The sequence below is a fragment of the Gymnoscopelus braueri genome, assembly GCF_963280865.1.
Source record: "Gymnoscopelus braueri genome assembly, chromosome: 16".
NCBI classification, from domain to species: domain Eukaryota; kingdom Metazoa; phylum Chordata; class Actinopteri; order Myctophiformes; family Myctophidae; genus Gymnoscopelus; species Gymnoscopelus braueri.
This window is the reverse complement of record NC_137616.1, coordinates 44960188-44977696: the sequence shown is the minus strand read 5'-3', so window position 1 is coordinate 44977696 and position 17509 is coordinate 44960188. Positions and strand designations below refer to the sequence as shown.

The following is a 17509-nucleotide window of genomic DNA, read 5'->3' as shown; positions in this document are numbered from 1 at the left end:
GAATGACCACACTGTTATTAAATATGATCTTTAGGACTGACTGTCCACACTGTTATTAAATGTGATCTTTAGGACTGAATGACCACACTGTTATTAAATATGATCTTTAGGACTGAATGACCACAGTTATTAAATATGATCTTTAGGACTGAATGACCACACTGTTATTAAATGTGATCTTTAGGACTGACTGTCTACACAGTTATTAAATATGATCTTTAGGACTGACTGACCAGTTATTAAATATGATCTTTAGGACTGACTGTCCAGTTATTAAATATGATCTTTAGGACTGACTGTCCAGTTATTAAATATGATCTTTAGGACTGACTGACCACACTATTAAATGTGATCTTTAGGACTGACTTTCAACACTGTTATTAAATGTGATCTTTAGGACTGACTGTCCACAGTTATTAAATATGATCTTTAGGACTGACTGACCACACTGTTATTAAATGTGATCTTTAGGACTGACTTTCAACACTGTTATTAAATGTGATCTTTAGGACCAACTGTCAACACTGTTAACCCATTTAGACCTGAGGCCGATTCTAAAAACACCTTCCAAATCCTGACATAAGTTTTCTGAAAAACTTCAAATAATTATTCAAACTTCAAATAATTATTCAGACATTATTCATCGTATTATGCCAAGAGGCATAGCTCTGGTGTAGAGGCGGTGACCACATTTAAACTGAAGCCAAACAAAAAGACAGATTGACGGGTAAATCATGCACCCCACTCTCTGATTCCAGCAGCCAGTAGAACTGAAATACTGGCTGCTGCTTCTGATGATAAAAACATGCACAGTGTGGATGAATCCACTGACTGACACCACCGCTGAATAATGCTCAGTTCAAGGTGGTATTTCAATCTTGTGTACAGGTACATAAGAATAGCAGTAGCCTACGTATTTATGTTGTATTGAATAGTTAGTCCTTTAGCAGAAACCAACCTGTTATGAATATTATTAAACATCTGCATCAGACAGCATACGGTTATTGAAATAAATACATGCAATTACAACGTACAGTACAAGATGAGCCTGTAATAAGTCTCACGCTACAAGGCAGTCGGGCGGTTCCACACACACGCCGCACAAGATGCCCTTTTTTTTCTCTCCACTTGAGCACCTGCCCCTCGAAATGTCTGTGCACGCCACTGTGTTTAATACTAAAGCAAGTATATGGAACTCAAAACACATCTCCACTTCAACTCCAAACGTCAAATCAGTCTTACTGTATGGGGCGGAAACATGGAGAACCACAAAAGCGACATCAAACATACTGCAAACATCCATAAAACAGATGCTTACGTTAGGACACATCCTGGGAATCTACTGGCCAAATACCATCACAAAATGAAGAGCTCTGGCAAACCACACAACAAGAACTAATTGAAACCCAAATTAACCGTTTAAGACCGGGAACGCATCCGTGTCACTTAAGATTTCTTTGGCTGTTCAAAAATAGCAGATCTACAAGCTCATAGCGCGGCACCGAGTGCCGCGCTACGAGCTTGTAGATCTGCTATTTTTGAAAAATAGTGAAAATGTGTGGGGGGTTTTTTAAGCCAACATTTCTGGATTAAAAAACTTCTGGGGGTCCCTGGAACAAAATATTTTGAGATGGGGGTCCACGGCCAAACACATTTTCAAATAAACTGTTATTCTAAAAACAGTTATTCTATTTTTGACCTGCTATTCAAAAATAGCAGATCTACAAGTATATCTGCTATTTATGAATAGTCAAAAGAAATCAAAAAAATTACACAGATTCGTTCCCCCGGTCTTAAAGCGTTAAATGCTGCTGGATTGGTCACACTTTGAGGAAACCACACTCCAACAACAACCAGGCAGGCCTGAACCTGGAACCCTCGGGCGAAAAGAAAACCAGGAAGACCCAGAAACAGCTGGAAAAGGTCTGTCGAGACAGAACTCGGGGGGGGGGGGGGGGGGGGGGAAAGAACATCTTGGAAGGAAGCAGCACACTTGTAGTGTTGTTGTTAGTAGGAATAAGCACAGAAGCACACCGGAGGAAGTGGACTAAGAAAGGGGAGGAGACAAACAAAAGTTCCCGTTTCTACACAAAGGCGGAGCCCCCAGAGACAAAAACAAAGGGAAACAAAAAGGGAATGGGTTCCCAGATTGGTCTATACGATAAACAGAGGATCATACAATTATTATTATGAACAACATTTTATTTTAGATGCAAAAAATTTAAATACAGGCAACATGTAGTGCAGAATAAACTGTGCAGGAACTGCTCAAAACATGTAAACAAAATGATTACCCATCAAGAGATACAAAATAATACCTCCGAGTACCCCTAGGGGTACATGTATCCCCCATTTGAGAAACACCGGGTTAGAACATTGCTGGCATACAAAAATGCTGCGTGTGAGGGCTCTGGGACACAATATTCGATCGCTCCTCTGCAAAAGAACGCTTTTCTGTGGGAACGATGCCATAGTTGTATAGTGCTAGCAGCAACACAAAGCAACAGGTTACAAGACATTTTTTACTATAAGCAGTGTTAAAGGTAGGGTGGTTGAAACTAACACCAACCTACCATTTGGTTCCTCCTAACCAACCATCAATGATTTATCTGGGGACCCCCTAGAACTCCCTCAACTCAAGGACCCTACTTTGAGAACAACCGTCTTAGAGCAGACAATAACAAATCAGTCACTAACGGCCCTATCTTGCCCTTATGCCTAAGTAAACTTATAAGCCATATTTTACTATTTTGAAAAACAAAATTAACTAAAAATAGTTCAACTAGCCGATCTTGAGCTTGTAGATCGGCTATTTGAACTATTACAATGTTTAACATGTTTAAAAACTATTTAAAATGTTTTTCAACAAAACAAAATGGCAAAAAAAAGTTTAGGAACAAGGGGTAAGGCGGCACGCAAGATTCACTCATAGAGGCCGAGCACAAACAAACGTGGTTAGATTTCTATTCCAGCAGAAGCCATCAAGTCCAGTAGCTCAGACAGGACGGTGACTGACGTCTTCTGTCCTGCTGGGTTCAGAAGCATTCGGAACATCTTGGCCCACATCTCACACCTAAAAAACAAAACGATGGACACAAAAAAAAACAGTGTTCATTTTGTATAATATAGGGCTTAAAGGGCTAGTTCTCCCCTAAAATGTTTTCCCTATAATTTGCTCACACCATGAAGCCTTGAATTAATGTTTTTTCTGTTTGTTTTGTTGCAATTCTTGATGCGACAAACTATATTTCAATCGATATTTGATTAAAGGTAGGGTAAGTGATATTTTTGGGTTAAAACAAAAATGTTTGTGTTAAAAGGTTAAATCACTATATTGTGATAATAATCATTGCTATAAAGTGTTTGTTCAGTAACAGGGGTATCCCTGTCTCTCCAGCTCTTTAACACATCCACCGCCAGAGGTTAATCTCATAATGTACTCACCAGTGCCAAGGTGTTTTTGTTGTTTTTTTGTTTTTTTCATGTCGCCATAGATCTTGTTAAAATCCTTAAGATTGAGCCGTGAACGGTCTGTTTACATCCGCGAGATCTCCCTGTATCTCCCAGTGAAAACCACGTGTCAAACGGGGCATCCATGTTTGAGTTAGAGCGGATTACGTTAAACAGTGAAATGCGAGGAGAAAAAACTACAGGAAGAGAATTGAGTTTCAGTTTCGTCTGTAGAATGGGAGCGGGCGTGATCGTCGAAACCGGATCCCAAATAATTCTATTTCCTGTCATCAAACCGGAAACGGAAGTGGATCAAAAAAATTCCGAAAGTGCACCCGGACCGCGCATGCGCGAAAAGACCGCAGCCCGTAGGACTACGGGCTCGGCGCTTAACCGTTGGATTTAACGGCCCGTAGAACTACGGGCCCGGCGGTAAAGGTGTTAATAAACAGAAAATACATTTTCAGGTAGGTGACAACATTTCAGCCCATCAGCAAAGAGTACCCATTTATCAGCTTAATTTTGACAGGGTTCCAGTTCCAGTTGTGTCAGCTCATTTCTTAGTGCCATCACTTCCAATTTCACTGATTTAATCTGTATCCTGACTGAGTTCTCTATCCTGATTGGATAAAATGGATATCCTGACCTGAATTTGCATTTTCTGTTTATTAAAGAGCTGGAGAGACATGGAGACTCCTGTTACTGAACAAACACTCTATATAGCAATGAGTACTGTCAGAATATAGAGCTATTTAACACTTATTTTAACCATTGAAAATCACTTACCCTACCTTTAATTGAATTAAGTAAATAGAAGGCCAAACTATATTTAAAACCTTTGCTTATTACTTGGACAGTACTGTAGGTGTTCTCTCTGCATTACACTGTGACAGTTGTTTGGGAGTTATTGTTTTTTTATATAGTTTTAACTTGGCCTCATATTTACTTAATTTCATCCAAAAAAATAATAATCTTGATTATTCAATTAATGGATCAAGTAATAGAGAGTAAAAGTACACAACATCATGGATGTCTGCATCCCCTAACGGTGTTTAGTTTAGGATGTTCTGGGAACAGTGGCCGGTACCGGATGTTGTAGGGATCCAATCCATCCACGGTCCATCCACGCTGGTCCTGGACCAGATCCATCCTGTGCTTTTTGGTCAGCATGGTGTAGATGGTCTCAGCCACTATGGCCAGATCCACCTGAACGCAACACACACACACACACACACACACACACACACACACACACACATTTACATCAGTGTTTCCCAACCTTTCCTGTCTTCCCAGGACCCAAACTTACAAATACATTTTGAAATAATCACTTATATGCCCTATTTAGTAGTGAAAATGGCCGACCTGCAAGCTCACAACGAGCCATGATGCAACGCAAGGCGAGCTTGTAGAGCTGCAATTTTGGCGTGCATGTATAAAATTGGGCTAAAGTGGTGAATGTATGTTTCACAATATCGTAATTTATATCTGAAAAGTAACTAAAGTTCTCAAATAATTGTGGTGGAGTAAAAGTACAATATTTGCCTCTGAGATGTAGTGGAGTAAAAGTAAAACTATTGGAAATTGGAAATACTCAAGTACTGTACTTAAGTAAAATTTTGAGGTATTTGTACTTTACTTAAGTAAATGTACTTAGTTACTTTCCACCACTGCATTTTCTAAAAAGCAACCGTTTTGGATGTACAAGTTTCCAAGCCGAGAGCGACTATATACTCTAGCCTTACAAAGACAAAGCGACTTTGGGTACTTAGAAAAGCGCTATACAAGTCTGAGCTATTATTATTAACTCATTGAGTGACATTCGTGTTTTTGAAAAAATATATAAAATTTGTTCAGAACCCAAGATATCATTATCTGAAGATTCGCAGCTCCATCCACTCCTTGTTTAACTTATAACTCAAAAAGGCTGTATCTCGCTTCCTAAGCACTTTTTTTTTACTTTGAAAAAAAATAAAAAATAATCCGCACTGACCAGAAATAGCCAGAAATAATTTGGGCACTGAATGAGTTAAACCAGGCTCTACCTATGTGTTAATAAAAAAAACACTTAAATCTTGAACTTTGGTGAGTTATATTGCAAATCCCTTCCGTCATAGGAACTTTTTCTTCTTCTTCTTTATTTTACATTAACCACTTGAACTCAAACATCCCTATCCTGAAGAGAACATTAGCTGAACAAAGCCGATCTACAAGCTCACAATGGTAACAAACAAAAGAACACACCACTAATGACAGTCAAACAAGTCTACTATGAAATCTATAAATAAAAATAAATGTAACACACTTGTATACAATATGTAGTGGGGGTCCCTGCTTCATCTCTCTGTCTGCTAAGGGGTCCTTGGCCTGACAAAATGACGCCTAGTTTTAAGCACATACTGTAAGGCAGTGGTTCCCAAACTTTTTCATGTCAAGGACCCCCACATTAGTATTTGTCCACGGACCCCCATACAAGACTTGTGTTGTTGAAATATTTCCAAAATATTCCAAACCGTTCACATATTATATAAATAGCCGATCTACAAGCTCACACGCGGTGCCTTGTGAGCTTGTGATGTACATTATATAAAGGGGTAAAGGTGGTTCAACTGATTTTGATGCTATATATAATTTTGCTGTGGTCCCCGGACCCCACTTTGAGAGCCCCTGCTGTAAGCTGTGAATAAGATATAATAGAATATTTTACATTGCCTTATGACAGCTTAAAGGAGTAGTTCACCCAAAACATGACGCTTCATGGGTAATTGATGGAAAATAAGTATTTTTTTGAGTGAACTACTCCTTTAAAAAGGAACGGTTCACGGACCCAAATCGTACGACAGATCCCATTAATGGCCTAGATGTGGCGCCTGCTGGTTGCAGAAAACATTTCATCCCGTCAAAGAGAATGGAAATATTGACTGGACTTTACACATGGTTTTATTACCCCAGTAAACCTTTAAATCCATGGTTTCAAGTCTTTTTTTCACACAGCATGATACGTGTTTTATGTAAATTATTATTTTATATATATATATTTTTACAGTCTGATTATAACTTGTAATATGCACTGGATCCAACACACATGTGTGTGTGTGTGTGTGTGTGTGTGTGTGTGTGTGTGTGTGTGTGTGTGTGTGTGTGTGTGTGTGTGTGTGTGTGTGTGTGTGTGTGTGTGTGTGTACCTGGTAAGGTGAGTCAGACGGTCGTATCAGACCCTGGGTGATATAGGGCAGTGCGTGTGGCAGTTGCCGTGCTGATGTCACTTCCTGCTGGCTCAGGAGGTCCAATGAGGAGGCCAGATCAACAGGAAGTAAGCAGTCCACATCCTGTGTCACGCTGCAGTGCACATCAACATCATTTACATTAGATTCAATACTGTGAGGAAAAAGATGTCCTTCGACTACTAAATAAAAACAAAGATATGATGACTAAAACTATGACTAAACATATTGGCAATTTCGTCAATAAATAAACTATACTAAAATGTTAGGGAGGGACGAGTGGAGAAGACATCCAATAGAACAAGTAATTTTATGCTTGGTTGCGCTCCGACAATATCTGATCTACAAGCTAACTGCGACATGTTATTAGCTTGTAGCCATCACGGCCCGCCACAATATATCTTAGTCGATTAAATCGGTGGTTCTCAAAGTGGGGTCCGGGGACCCCCAGGGGTACTTGAGGGGGTTCCCAGCTAAATGATGGATAGGAACCTTATGGGTCTGTAACTCTGAGAGTGTACACTATCGGAGTTAAATTAACATTGATTTTACAATATGAATTGGGGTCCCAGAGATACGAACGCCATTAAATGGGGGTCTGTAGCCTAATAATGCATGTCAAACTGGGGGGTCCTTGAAATTAAAATGGTTGAGAATCACTGCTAGAGCCGTAAAAAAATAATCTTCTCTTATGGGGGTCCCATGGCATATCTTTTCAAATGGGGGGTCCACGGGCTAGTAAGTGTCAATTTGGGGGTCCTTGACATGAAAAAGTTTGAGAACCACTGGACTAAATCAACTAACACTGGTGCAGAGACTGGTAGAAGGGCCCCCCCCCCAAAAAAAAAAAACGTCCCTGTGATCGGTAAAACTTTGAGAGTGTGAGAGAGACTTGACTAATAAGAACAGTTTGTAATGCTTTGTTTTGGTTTTGTCCACACATACCTCATCTCAGAGAGACCACTCGCCTGGAAATATGTGTGTGTGAGTTTGGTTTCGATTTACTTAAGGGTTTGACTTGTCCCGCACCACAAACAGCCAATAAGCCATTTGTCTAAATAACATTGTGTACGTTTGAAACTGTGGGATACCAGGTAAACAATGAAGCTATAGCATCTGTCTCAACAACATGCCATCTAAATAACACGTTGTACATTTTGGATCACAAAACAAACAAACAAACTAACTAAAAACTATAGCAATGATTACTATCAGAATATAGAGCACACACACGCACACACACACACGTATTACCAGTTGACAGCGAAGATCATGTGTGGTTGTCCTTGCAGCAGATGGGAGGCATGCAGACTTCTGGTCAGTTTCAACACACAGGCCACCCGCTGAGGAACCACCGTCTCATCATCATCATCCTGATACAGCTCCTACACAGGGGGCAAAGGTCAGAGTTTAGAGGTGGACCATGCAGACGTCTTTGGGTCGCGGGCCAATTTGTATAGGTCGGTATATGTAAATAGGTAAATATATGTTTTCCGTTTCCTACATCAACTTTTCATCAATTCAAAACAATTACAAAAATTAAAAAAAATGGAAATAATCTATTCATTTCATGTTTATTCATGTTAATGTGCATTTTCAGACAAGTTCCGAGATCAAAAAAAGAAAAAAACGGTTGTCAAACAGTTAGTACCGTTGACTGACAACAGCCAATCAGCAGTTCAATCCCCTTCAGTCAATGAGCAGCTCCTTTTCCCCCCCATCTCCAGCCAATATGACGCAGGGGGACTTTAGAAGGGGCCATGCCGAAAATAAGTTGCTTTATTCGGATACAAACGTGTCACTGCCCGCCCCTGCCGGTTCTCTCAATTTGTATTTTTTAATAGGCTCCGTCATGATAAATTGACCACATATATGAAGTTAAACAACTAAATTCTATCCAAACGATATCTTAAAAGTAAATTCCGTGCCTCAAAAAAGAAGCTTGAGAGCGTTTTAAAACCGAAAGTAAAAAGTAAAAACTGCTCACAGAAAAAAATGGCGGCTCGTTCCATTTTTGGTCGGCTGCACTCGGTTCCATTCGGTTTCACTCGAACAGTTCACAAGGACACGGACGCGCACGGACGCGCACATGCGTGCATTTCATTTACGTCCAGGATACCCGGATGTCAAAACATAAACAGTAGGGAAAATACGGATTTCAGAAAGAATACTGTGTTTCAATGCAGGAAAACACCCAGCATTATTATATAGTGGCTGATAGAGGGGGAAAAATGCAGAATATATATATATAAATATTTTTTAAATTTAGGCTTAATGTTGCCTAGATTCCCTTTAAACCCTCAATTGTGCCAACTTGACCTCAAACCTCTTTACTGATAGCTTGTAGATCTGCTATATCCGACTAATCTTCCCCCCAGAATGTGGATGCTATGGTTCAAGTGGTTAATGAAAAAAATAACAATAAAAATCCTATCACATAATGATTTAGCGACCCTATCGTAGTAACTCTGAGGATCCCTTGGGGTCTTGGACGGACCTCCTGTTGAAGACCGGCTGCTCTACACCAAATCTCTTCGGCAAAAAATAGCTGATCTACAGCCACAGCCACCGATCCACCCAATTTTTACCGATCGGGGCAACATCACTCCCTCTGGTGCTCGTTCATAAGCATCGCCAGGTTTGAAAAGATTTTAGAAACAAAAAAAACTGTTGCAAATGTACGTGGCTACCGTCCCACCGCTATGTTAAGAAGCACCGTGGGTGATTCCAAAGTTGCACATGAGACCGCCCCTTGTGAAAAAAAAAAAAAAAAAAGGATAAAAATAGCCTCACGGAGATCTCCGGTTATGGCACTCAACGTGCGTCTTTGCAAAACCGTGAATTCCCGGGTTTTGGCACCCAATGTGTTGGAAGTGGAACTCACGGTGTCCAGTGTGTGTTCCGGGGGGAGCTTGTACACTGTGACACAGCCGTCCAGGAAGAGGAAACAGCTGACGTCGGGGAGGGGCGGGGCCCGGGGGTCTTCATCAGCCTGTCTGTCTCTCAGACGGCTGGCCATGTAGAAGTCCCACGGCACGGGACAACTGTCTACCTGCAACACGGACGGATGGACGGACACAGACAGACAGACAGACAGACCGTTATAGGCAGTGGTGTAAAGTAACTAAGTACATTTACTCAAGTACTGTACTTAAGTACAATTTTGAGGTACTTTCTACTCCACTACATCTCAGAAGCAAATATTCTACTTTTACTCCAAAACAATTATTTGACAGCTTTAGTTACTAGTTACTTTGCAGATATAAATTATTACATCATAAAACACACATTAACCACTTTAGCCCTATTTTATACCTAAGCCATTTGAAAATAGCAGATCTACAAGCTCACAACGCATCACAACACGTTGTGAGCTTCTAGATCTGCTATTTTCAAACATTTTTGTACTTTTACTTTTGGTACTTTTAAGTACATTTTGACACCAATACTTTTGGTCTTTTACTCAAGTAAATTTTTTATTCCGGACTAATTCCGGAATTCCGGCACTGCCGGAGAACGCATTTCTAGAACCTACTACTGTTAACCCTAACCCCTAATCTCAAACCCTAATCCCCCCAAACCATACCCTGGTCTTATTGCCCCTAGCAGCAGCTCATTAACCGGACGTTTCGGCCCACAGGCCTTCCTCAGTGTGTGTGACACACACGCTCACGGATGAAAGAGAGCACTGGTATTCTTTTCAAAGAAACAGTTTCTGCCTGAACCGTGCACATGAGTGCTTCCTTCTTTGTTTTTCTGGTCAACAAATGAACCTTGCATTTGACTAAATAACATGCTAAGGTGGAGTCTGAAGAGGTGAGTCTTCAGATTACGGCGGAAAATTGGGAGTGAGTCTGCACAGTTCTAAGTGCAATGGGGAGTTTGTTCCATCAACTGATGCGCAACATTATAGCAATATGCACATGTGAGCCTTATTAAATTCATCTTCCTTTTTTTGTATAGTTGGCGGGAAAAGCTTTATTAGAACGACATATTTTTGTGCCAGTGATTTGTTTTCAATGACATAACTCTTGTCTCTCGAGACATGGCGTCAGGTCCCGCAAGAATCGATAAGCCAAAACCTTATTGATTTCCGGTTCTCAATAACTTCGGAATCGGTTCCGTGACAGAACCAGTTCTCCCATCCCCATCCCTAGTCTCAAGGTAGTTTTATACCTTTAAAAGCACATGGTCTCAAGGTAGTTTTATACCTTTAAAAAACACGTCTCTCCTTCTATACCTTTAAAAGCATGTGGTCTCATGGTAGATTTTACCTTTAAAAGCACATGGTCTTAAGGTAGTTTTATACCTTTAAAAGCACATGGTCTCAAGGTAGTTTTATACCTTTAAAAACACAATGTCTCTCTTCTATACCTTTAAAAGGCACATGGCCTCATGGTAATTTTTACCTTTAAAAGCACATTCATGTCACAACTGTCATGGTTGGTTGTGTGTGCTGCGTAGACAGCGGTACTGGCAGAATCACACAGGGACAGGACATAGAAGCTCTGTGAACCTGGAGAGAAACAAAACGTCACACATTATAATTAATACTACCAGCACTAGTATTGATACTCTGCTATTACTAGTGTACGGCAGTAGCTACTTACCAATAGTAGCTGCTACTGTACTCTAGTAATAGCAAAGTATTCAAGTATCAATATTACTTTGTGCGATTTGTGAAACAGTGTGCAAGGAGCCCCGTCACACTAGCGCCGTTTCCTCAACAATTAACACAATAATTGATGTAAAATAATGATGTTTTAGTAATATTGTTCCTACTGTTCTACATACTGCCAACCAGGTGAAGAAATCACAGACTGAGGCTTTAAACTATTTAGACCGGGAAATAATCTGTGTCATTTTTAGATAAAAACAAGCTCATAGCTCATAGCGCAGCACAGAGTGCCACGCTATGAGCTTGTAGATCTGCTATTTTTGAAAAAACTTGAACATTAAGTGCAAATCTTTGAATATGTATTTTCTTTTAAGAGAACATTTTTAACTCAACCTACAACTTCTGTGGGTCCCTGGAACAAAATATTTTGAAATGGGGGTAAAAAAAAATAATTATTTTTTATTTAGAAGACATTTGTAGAAGCAAAGATTAGATTGCTTTAAAAATATATATAAATATTCAAAGATTTGCACAAAATTTCCAAGATTTTTCCAAAAAATTGCAGATCTACAAGATCATAGCGCGGCACTTGTGGGCACCTCAATGCAATCCCCCAGAACTACGGTCGAACAGTGAGGCGGCCAAGCCTGGTGGTCAAATCTGAGAATGCACTTAAATGCTATTGCGCGTTCGTCTCCCGTTTTGTGCGCATGCTCACGACGCGTCACGATCCATGGGTTCATATTGGTTCCATATTGGTTCCATATTGGTTCCTATTCTTACTTCCGGGTGCTTCAAAACGCCACTGAGCACTTTAATAGAAATTAATAGCTGGGGGCGGGGCAATCCGCCCTCTAGATATATTATAACTATGCCTCAATGTCAAATGTCAAAAATAAATGGGGGGCGGGGCAATCCGCCCTCTAGATATATTATAACTCTATGCCTCAATGTCAAATGTCAAAAATAAATAAATGTATGTTTTGGAAAACGGTCGGAATAATTGAAAGGATACATGATTTGAACATCATTACCAGACCTAAATTTACCCTTCAACTTGTTTATGTCCACAACGACTGGCTATACACATCAATGTGTAGCAACTGTAGACATAGCAGGCCTTAAATGTCATTAAATACATGTGTTATATGTAAATACAAATATAAATAAATAAAATGACTGGAGTTCTCAGGTGCACACTGTTCCGGTTGCCCTTGTACTAGATGTACTGTATGTCATCCTGTATGTGGGGGAACATTAGTTCATTTATAATGATATATAGTTTTTGTAATAATAGTAAAAAATAATAATAATCTGTCCTTAGTATCAATGCACCATCATATATTTGTGGGAATTAATAACAATAATAATCTGTACATAGAAACAATGCACCATCCTATATTTGTGAGGGATGATTAGTTAATTATTATTAACAACAACATCATCATCATCACATATTACCTAGGGTTAGTTGACCATCCTGTATTGTGGGCATGGCAGTGCGCTCAGAGTGGAAGTTCGGGGAGGAAGTGATGTCACTTTGATCCACTATGAGCTTCCTCACGTCCACACTGCAGGGATTGACAGCTGGAGACACAGACACACACACACACACACACACACGCGCGTGTATTACTATACTTGTGAGCCATTTTAAAGCCATGTTTAACCCCAACTCTATAGGGTATAGCAGTGGCGGCCATTTTGTGGTATCACACAATCCGAAAGCTCATTTTTCCCCATAGAGATTTCCGAAAATATTTTTTACGCCTGGAACTAAGCCATCCAGGCTTCTGGTGAATCAGGACCATAAAACATTTGTTTCTGTGTAAAAATATATTTGAATATTTTATCATATGATATACTATATTTAACTCTTTGCCTGCCGTTTTTCTCTGCAATGGCGTTGCATGCCGTCGACGAGAAAAACAAGATTGTGTTTTTTTGTGGTTTAATAAACGATCGCGCTGTTCTCTGTAACATCCGTCATCAGGTTCCTTTCCACTCACTTTCCCACTCACCCGGAATGCGGAAATAGCATTATCCGTTTCCTGTTTCCGGTTTTATCTTGAGTTAACTGGTTTTGCCCTGGTTTTGGCTAGACAGCGTAGTTTTCACATGGTATTAAAAAACCAAGGGAAAGCTCTGGTTATATTTTCTTTTCTCTGGACGACGAACAGTCCCTTTGTGTTTACCAACGGTCTGACACGCGATCAGAATATATATAAATGTTCTGTGGCCAGCGGGAGTGGGGAGGGGGGGGGATACGTGCATTATTGCCGGTATATATGGCTCACTACAGCTCGCCTCTGAAAACTTAACCCTCTGGGGGTTGGTGCATGGATCGTGTTTGTTTACACACACGATCCGACCATGGATTAAGATGGATTTTTTAATAAAAAAAAACAGCCGATAAATAGCCGATCTACAAGCACACAATGTGTTGCGCTGCCACGCATTGTGTGCTTCTATATCGGCTACGTTTCGATGCACAACACTGGCACGCAACTATGTATGGAGGGGAGCCCACCAAAATCTGACCAACTGGTGACTTTGATTACAACTACACAAAATGAGTACAAACATTCCGGTCTCATTTGTCTAACGTAATCGTGGCCGGATAGTTACTGTACTGACATGCCAATCTCTTTTTTAAGTTAATTTTTATTTTCACATTTTGCATATATATATATATATATATATATATAAATGAATCAAAATGAAAAAAATAAAGAAATTATTATATCTAATAGTTATAATTATATATTATTTAATATATATAACGACTCACTCGATAAGGCTGGCTGATTAAAACCTAAGCCCTATTAAATACTATTTTATTATCGTGTTGAGCTCAAGTCTCCCTATAATTTTCAATGTCGCATTAGTAATTTTTATCGGTTACCCTTTTATTAGCAATTCTGTATCCCCTGATGTGATTCTCTGTGCTGCACTTTGTAACTTCTGTTTAAAAAGTGTTAAATAGTGCTATACATATATATATATATTTTTTTAAATGTTTTATTACTTACTGACTCGAGAACTATGCACGTTGGAAATGTATGCCCCAACCAGTTTCGCAATACCCGTTGCCTGTGTAATTTAATTCCCATATATGGAGATTTCAGCATCTGTCTGTGTCCCTTGCATGCCCATATATGGAGTTATGTCTCAGGCATGGCCAAACATGTACTCTAGGCCAGTCTATGACGTCAGTACTACGACATCGCGTGAATGACATCAGGGTACTCCATATATTGGGATTTGCAGTTTTAGCCTTGCTTTTTGCCAGACCCAGGGGGTCGGGCCTACATGAGGCTTTACGGTCCCCTTTTGCAATATGGACGAAATCGTTTTCTTACACGTCTCTCTTTTTGATTGGCCAAGCTTAGCGTGACGTAGTTTAGAAACCATTCAGATTTCAACCACTAGGGTTCTGGCAGTACCAGGTCCCCTGGTTCCCTTGTTTACACACGTCTGTCTGTCTGTCTGTGTGTGTCTCTTTTATACCCATATTTGAAGATCTGTACCTGTCGGTCTGCCCGTGTCCGTTTTATGCTCATGTATGGAGTTGCCTGATGTCATCAGTCATCAAACATTAAGGGCATATCTGTCGGATCAGCGGTTCTAGACAACCGGATCTCCATATATGGGGCCATATATCCATAATATGGGGCGGCAGTGGCTCAGGGGTAGAGTGGCCGGGTAGAGTGAACTGGAAATCGCAAGGTTCCCAGGGTGCTCCCCCAGAGTTAGTGTCGAAGCGTCCTTGAGCAAGACACTGAACCCCTAATTGCTCCCGATGAGCAGGTTGGTGCCTTGCATGGTTTCCTCCGCCATCGGTGTATGAAAGTGTGTGAATGGATGAATGTAATGCACAATCTATGTAAAGCGCTTTGGATAAAAGCGCTATACAAATGCACCATTTACCATATATTGTATGCCTTTCTTTGGGTGTATCGGTTGGATCGGCGGTTCCAGACAACCGCCGATCTGACCGACTCAATGGCGGGCACGGCATTCGCTGGGGCGCGCCAGGGGGCATGCGTGCAGAGTTTGAAGTCAGTCGGTAGGTCAAGACCGCAAGGACTTTTTTGGGTGTTTTTAGACTAAAGTGTTGACTGTACTCCTGCCGTTTTCAGGGTTGCCAGATCTGCTTATTATAATTTCCCCGCAAGATTTTATTTGAAAATAGCCGATCTACAAGCTCACAACGCGATGCGACGCGTTGTGAGCTTGTAGATCTGCTATTTTCAAATAGCTGATGTATGTGTTAAAGTGCTCATGTGGCCCATAGTCGCTTCTTTTGGGCTGGTTTTCCTAGACCTGGTTGCTTGTTTCTCTCACAGAATCTGGCAACACATTTCTGTCTAATAGAATATTCAATCAATCAAACTCCTCAGAGGAAGAGGAGTAGGGGGACAAGGAAGAACAAGGGGTTGAGGAGGAGGAGGTGGAGGAGTCCGACTCCTCGGCTGCATGCGTTTTCCGACGTTCCCCGTTTTTGTTCAAAGCGTTAGAAGATAGAAGATAAAGTCGGAACCAAACATCCGTCTCGGATTCCTCCGATTCCACGGCCGCGTCCATTGTCCAACGTTTCCTTTCAGGCGTTCTGTTCGGAGGTTTCGGAACCACGGCCGCATCCGTTTCCTGACGTTTCTTCGACAGGAACGTCTCGCACAGGTTCTTCAAAGCCAGGTTGCAGGGTGGATGTTTGATTTTGTTCGTCGTCTTACAAAAGTGGACATTGCTTTATTTCCCCGACGTCTCCACCACTCCTGCAGACAGGCATTGCAGAAGCTGTGGCTACACGACAGGAGGACGGGATCTTTAAATACGTCATGGCACACGGAACAGGAGAAATCCTCTTCCGAAAAGGACACCAGGGAAGCCATTTTGGTTCTCTTGAGTGAAGCTGCAAACACCCTTGCTGCTCAAGACAGGAAATCACGTTAGTCAAGTTGTGGTAAAACTCCCTCCTTTAGAATGTTTACGTTGGATCCTTGGTTGTTAAAATCACTCTCGGTAGACCAGGGTTGGGTCAGTATTGCCTCTTGTAGCTGTGCTCCCGTTCTGTTTTTTCTAGATATAGAGCCGTGTAGAGTGACGTCACAATGACATCACTGTGACATCACAGTGACATCACAGTGACATCACAGTGACATCACAGTGACATCAGAGCTGTTACAGTACATTTTGCGAAACCAGTGCGCTCTTTCTTTAAAGGGATTCTAGGTAACTTTAAGCCTAAATTTAAAAATATTTATCTATCAGCCACTATATAATGACTGCATTGAAACACAGACCTCTTTCTGAAATCCGTATTTTCTCTACTATTTATATTTTACTTTCGGTTTTAAAACGCTCTAAAACTTCTTTTTTGAGGTACGGAATTTACTTTTAAGATAGCGTTTTGATAGAATTTAGTTGTTTAACTTCATATATGTGGTCAATTAATCATGACGGAGCCTATTTAAAAAAAAAAAATCAGAGTACCGGCAGGGGCGGGCACTGACACGCATTGTATCCGAATAAAGCAACTTATTTTCGGCAAGCCCGTTCAGAAGTCCCCCCTGCGTCACCCCCTGGTGGTCGGGAAACAAACTGCTGATGAGGAGGAGGAGGGGGGGGGTAGAGGGGCGGTGTTTAACACGACATTTTTTTCCCTTTTTTTTATCTCTGAAGTTGCCTAGAATCCCTTTAAAGGTTTAATGATGTTCAGTTTTACCACACATTAAAAGTCTTTGTCATGGTCCTTCAAACGTGTATAGAAAGTTTTAACAAAAAAGATCCACTCCATTGAGCCATGGCAGGTGTTTTTCTCTTACATTTCTAAAGCCTTTTCAACTGCAATGAAAAAATAAATCTTGCCTGCGGGTGTTGCTGGTGAGGGATTTTGCCTGTCAATCATCGCCTCTGCTCCGCCCCCCCCCAAAGGAAAGGGGAGGGGCGAGGAGGAGAGTGGGCGGGATTAATCAGCTGTGACCTCACTGCCGAAGGGCCAAGCTGAGATTACTTTTCAGCCTAATTATTCAGAAAACCCCAGACCACAGATAATCCACTGAATGTTCAAAGTTCAGATTTTTGGAGGTCATAAAACCCCCCAAAAAACATAAAAAATAAAAAAAAAGTGAAAATGAATGTCATAGAACCTTTAACACTGGTATGTATGTGTTGGCCTTTAGTGTGTGTACCAGTAGAGTGGGCGTGGCTTTTA

At 40.8% G+C, this 17509-nt stretch overlaps 1 protein-coding gene across 2 annotated transcripts in view; it reads right to left on the bottom strand.

Annotated features, from left to right (window-relative positions):
* Window positions 1–2910: 2910 nt before the first annotated feature.
* bub1ba (BUB1 mitotic checkpoint serine/threonine kinase Ba) overlaps window positions 2911–17509 on the bottom strand; it is a 34344-nt gene continuing 19745 nt past the window's right edge. The window contains exons 17-23 of one of the 2 annotated variants that reach the window (XM_080453775.1): window positions 12754–12879; window positions 11084–11190; window positions 9559–9726; window positions 7929–8059; window positions 6636–6789; window positions 4538–4656; window positions 2911–3073 (exon numbers count right to left, since the gene is read on the bottom strand). In XM_080453775.1, coding sequence (XP_080309901.1) covers window positions 2956–3073; window positions 4538–4656; window positions 6636–6789; window positions 7929–8059; window positions 9559–9726; window positions 11084–11190; window positions 12754–12879 — 923 coding nt within the window. In that variant the 3' untranslated portion in view covers window positions 2911–2955. The remainder of the gene's footprint in view (window positions 3074–4537; window positions 4657–6635; window positions 6790–7928; window positions 8060–9558; window positions 9727–11083; window positions 11191–12753; window positions 12880–17509) is intronic. The other variant, XM_080453776.1, reaches the window with a different exon arrangement.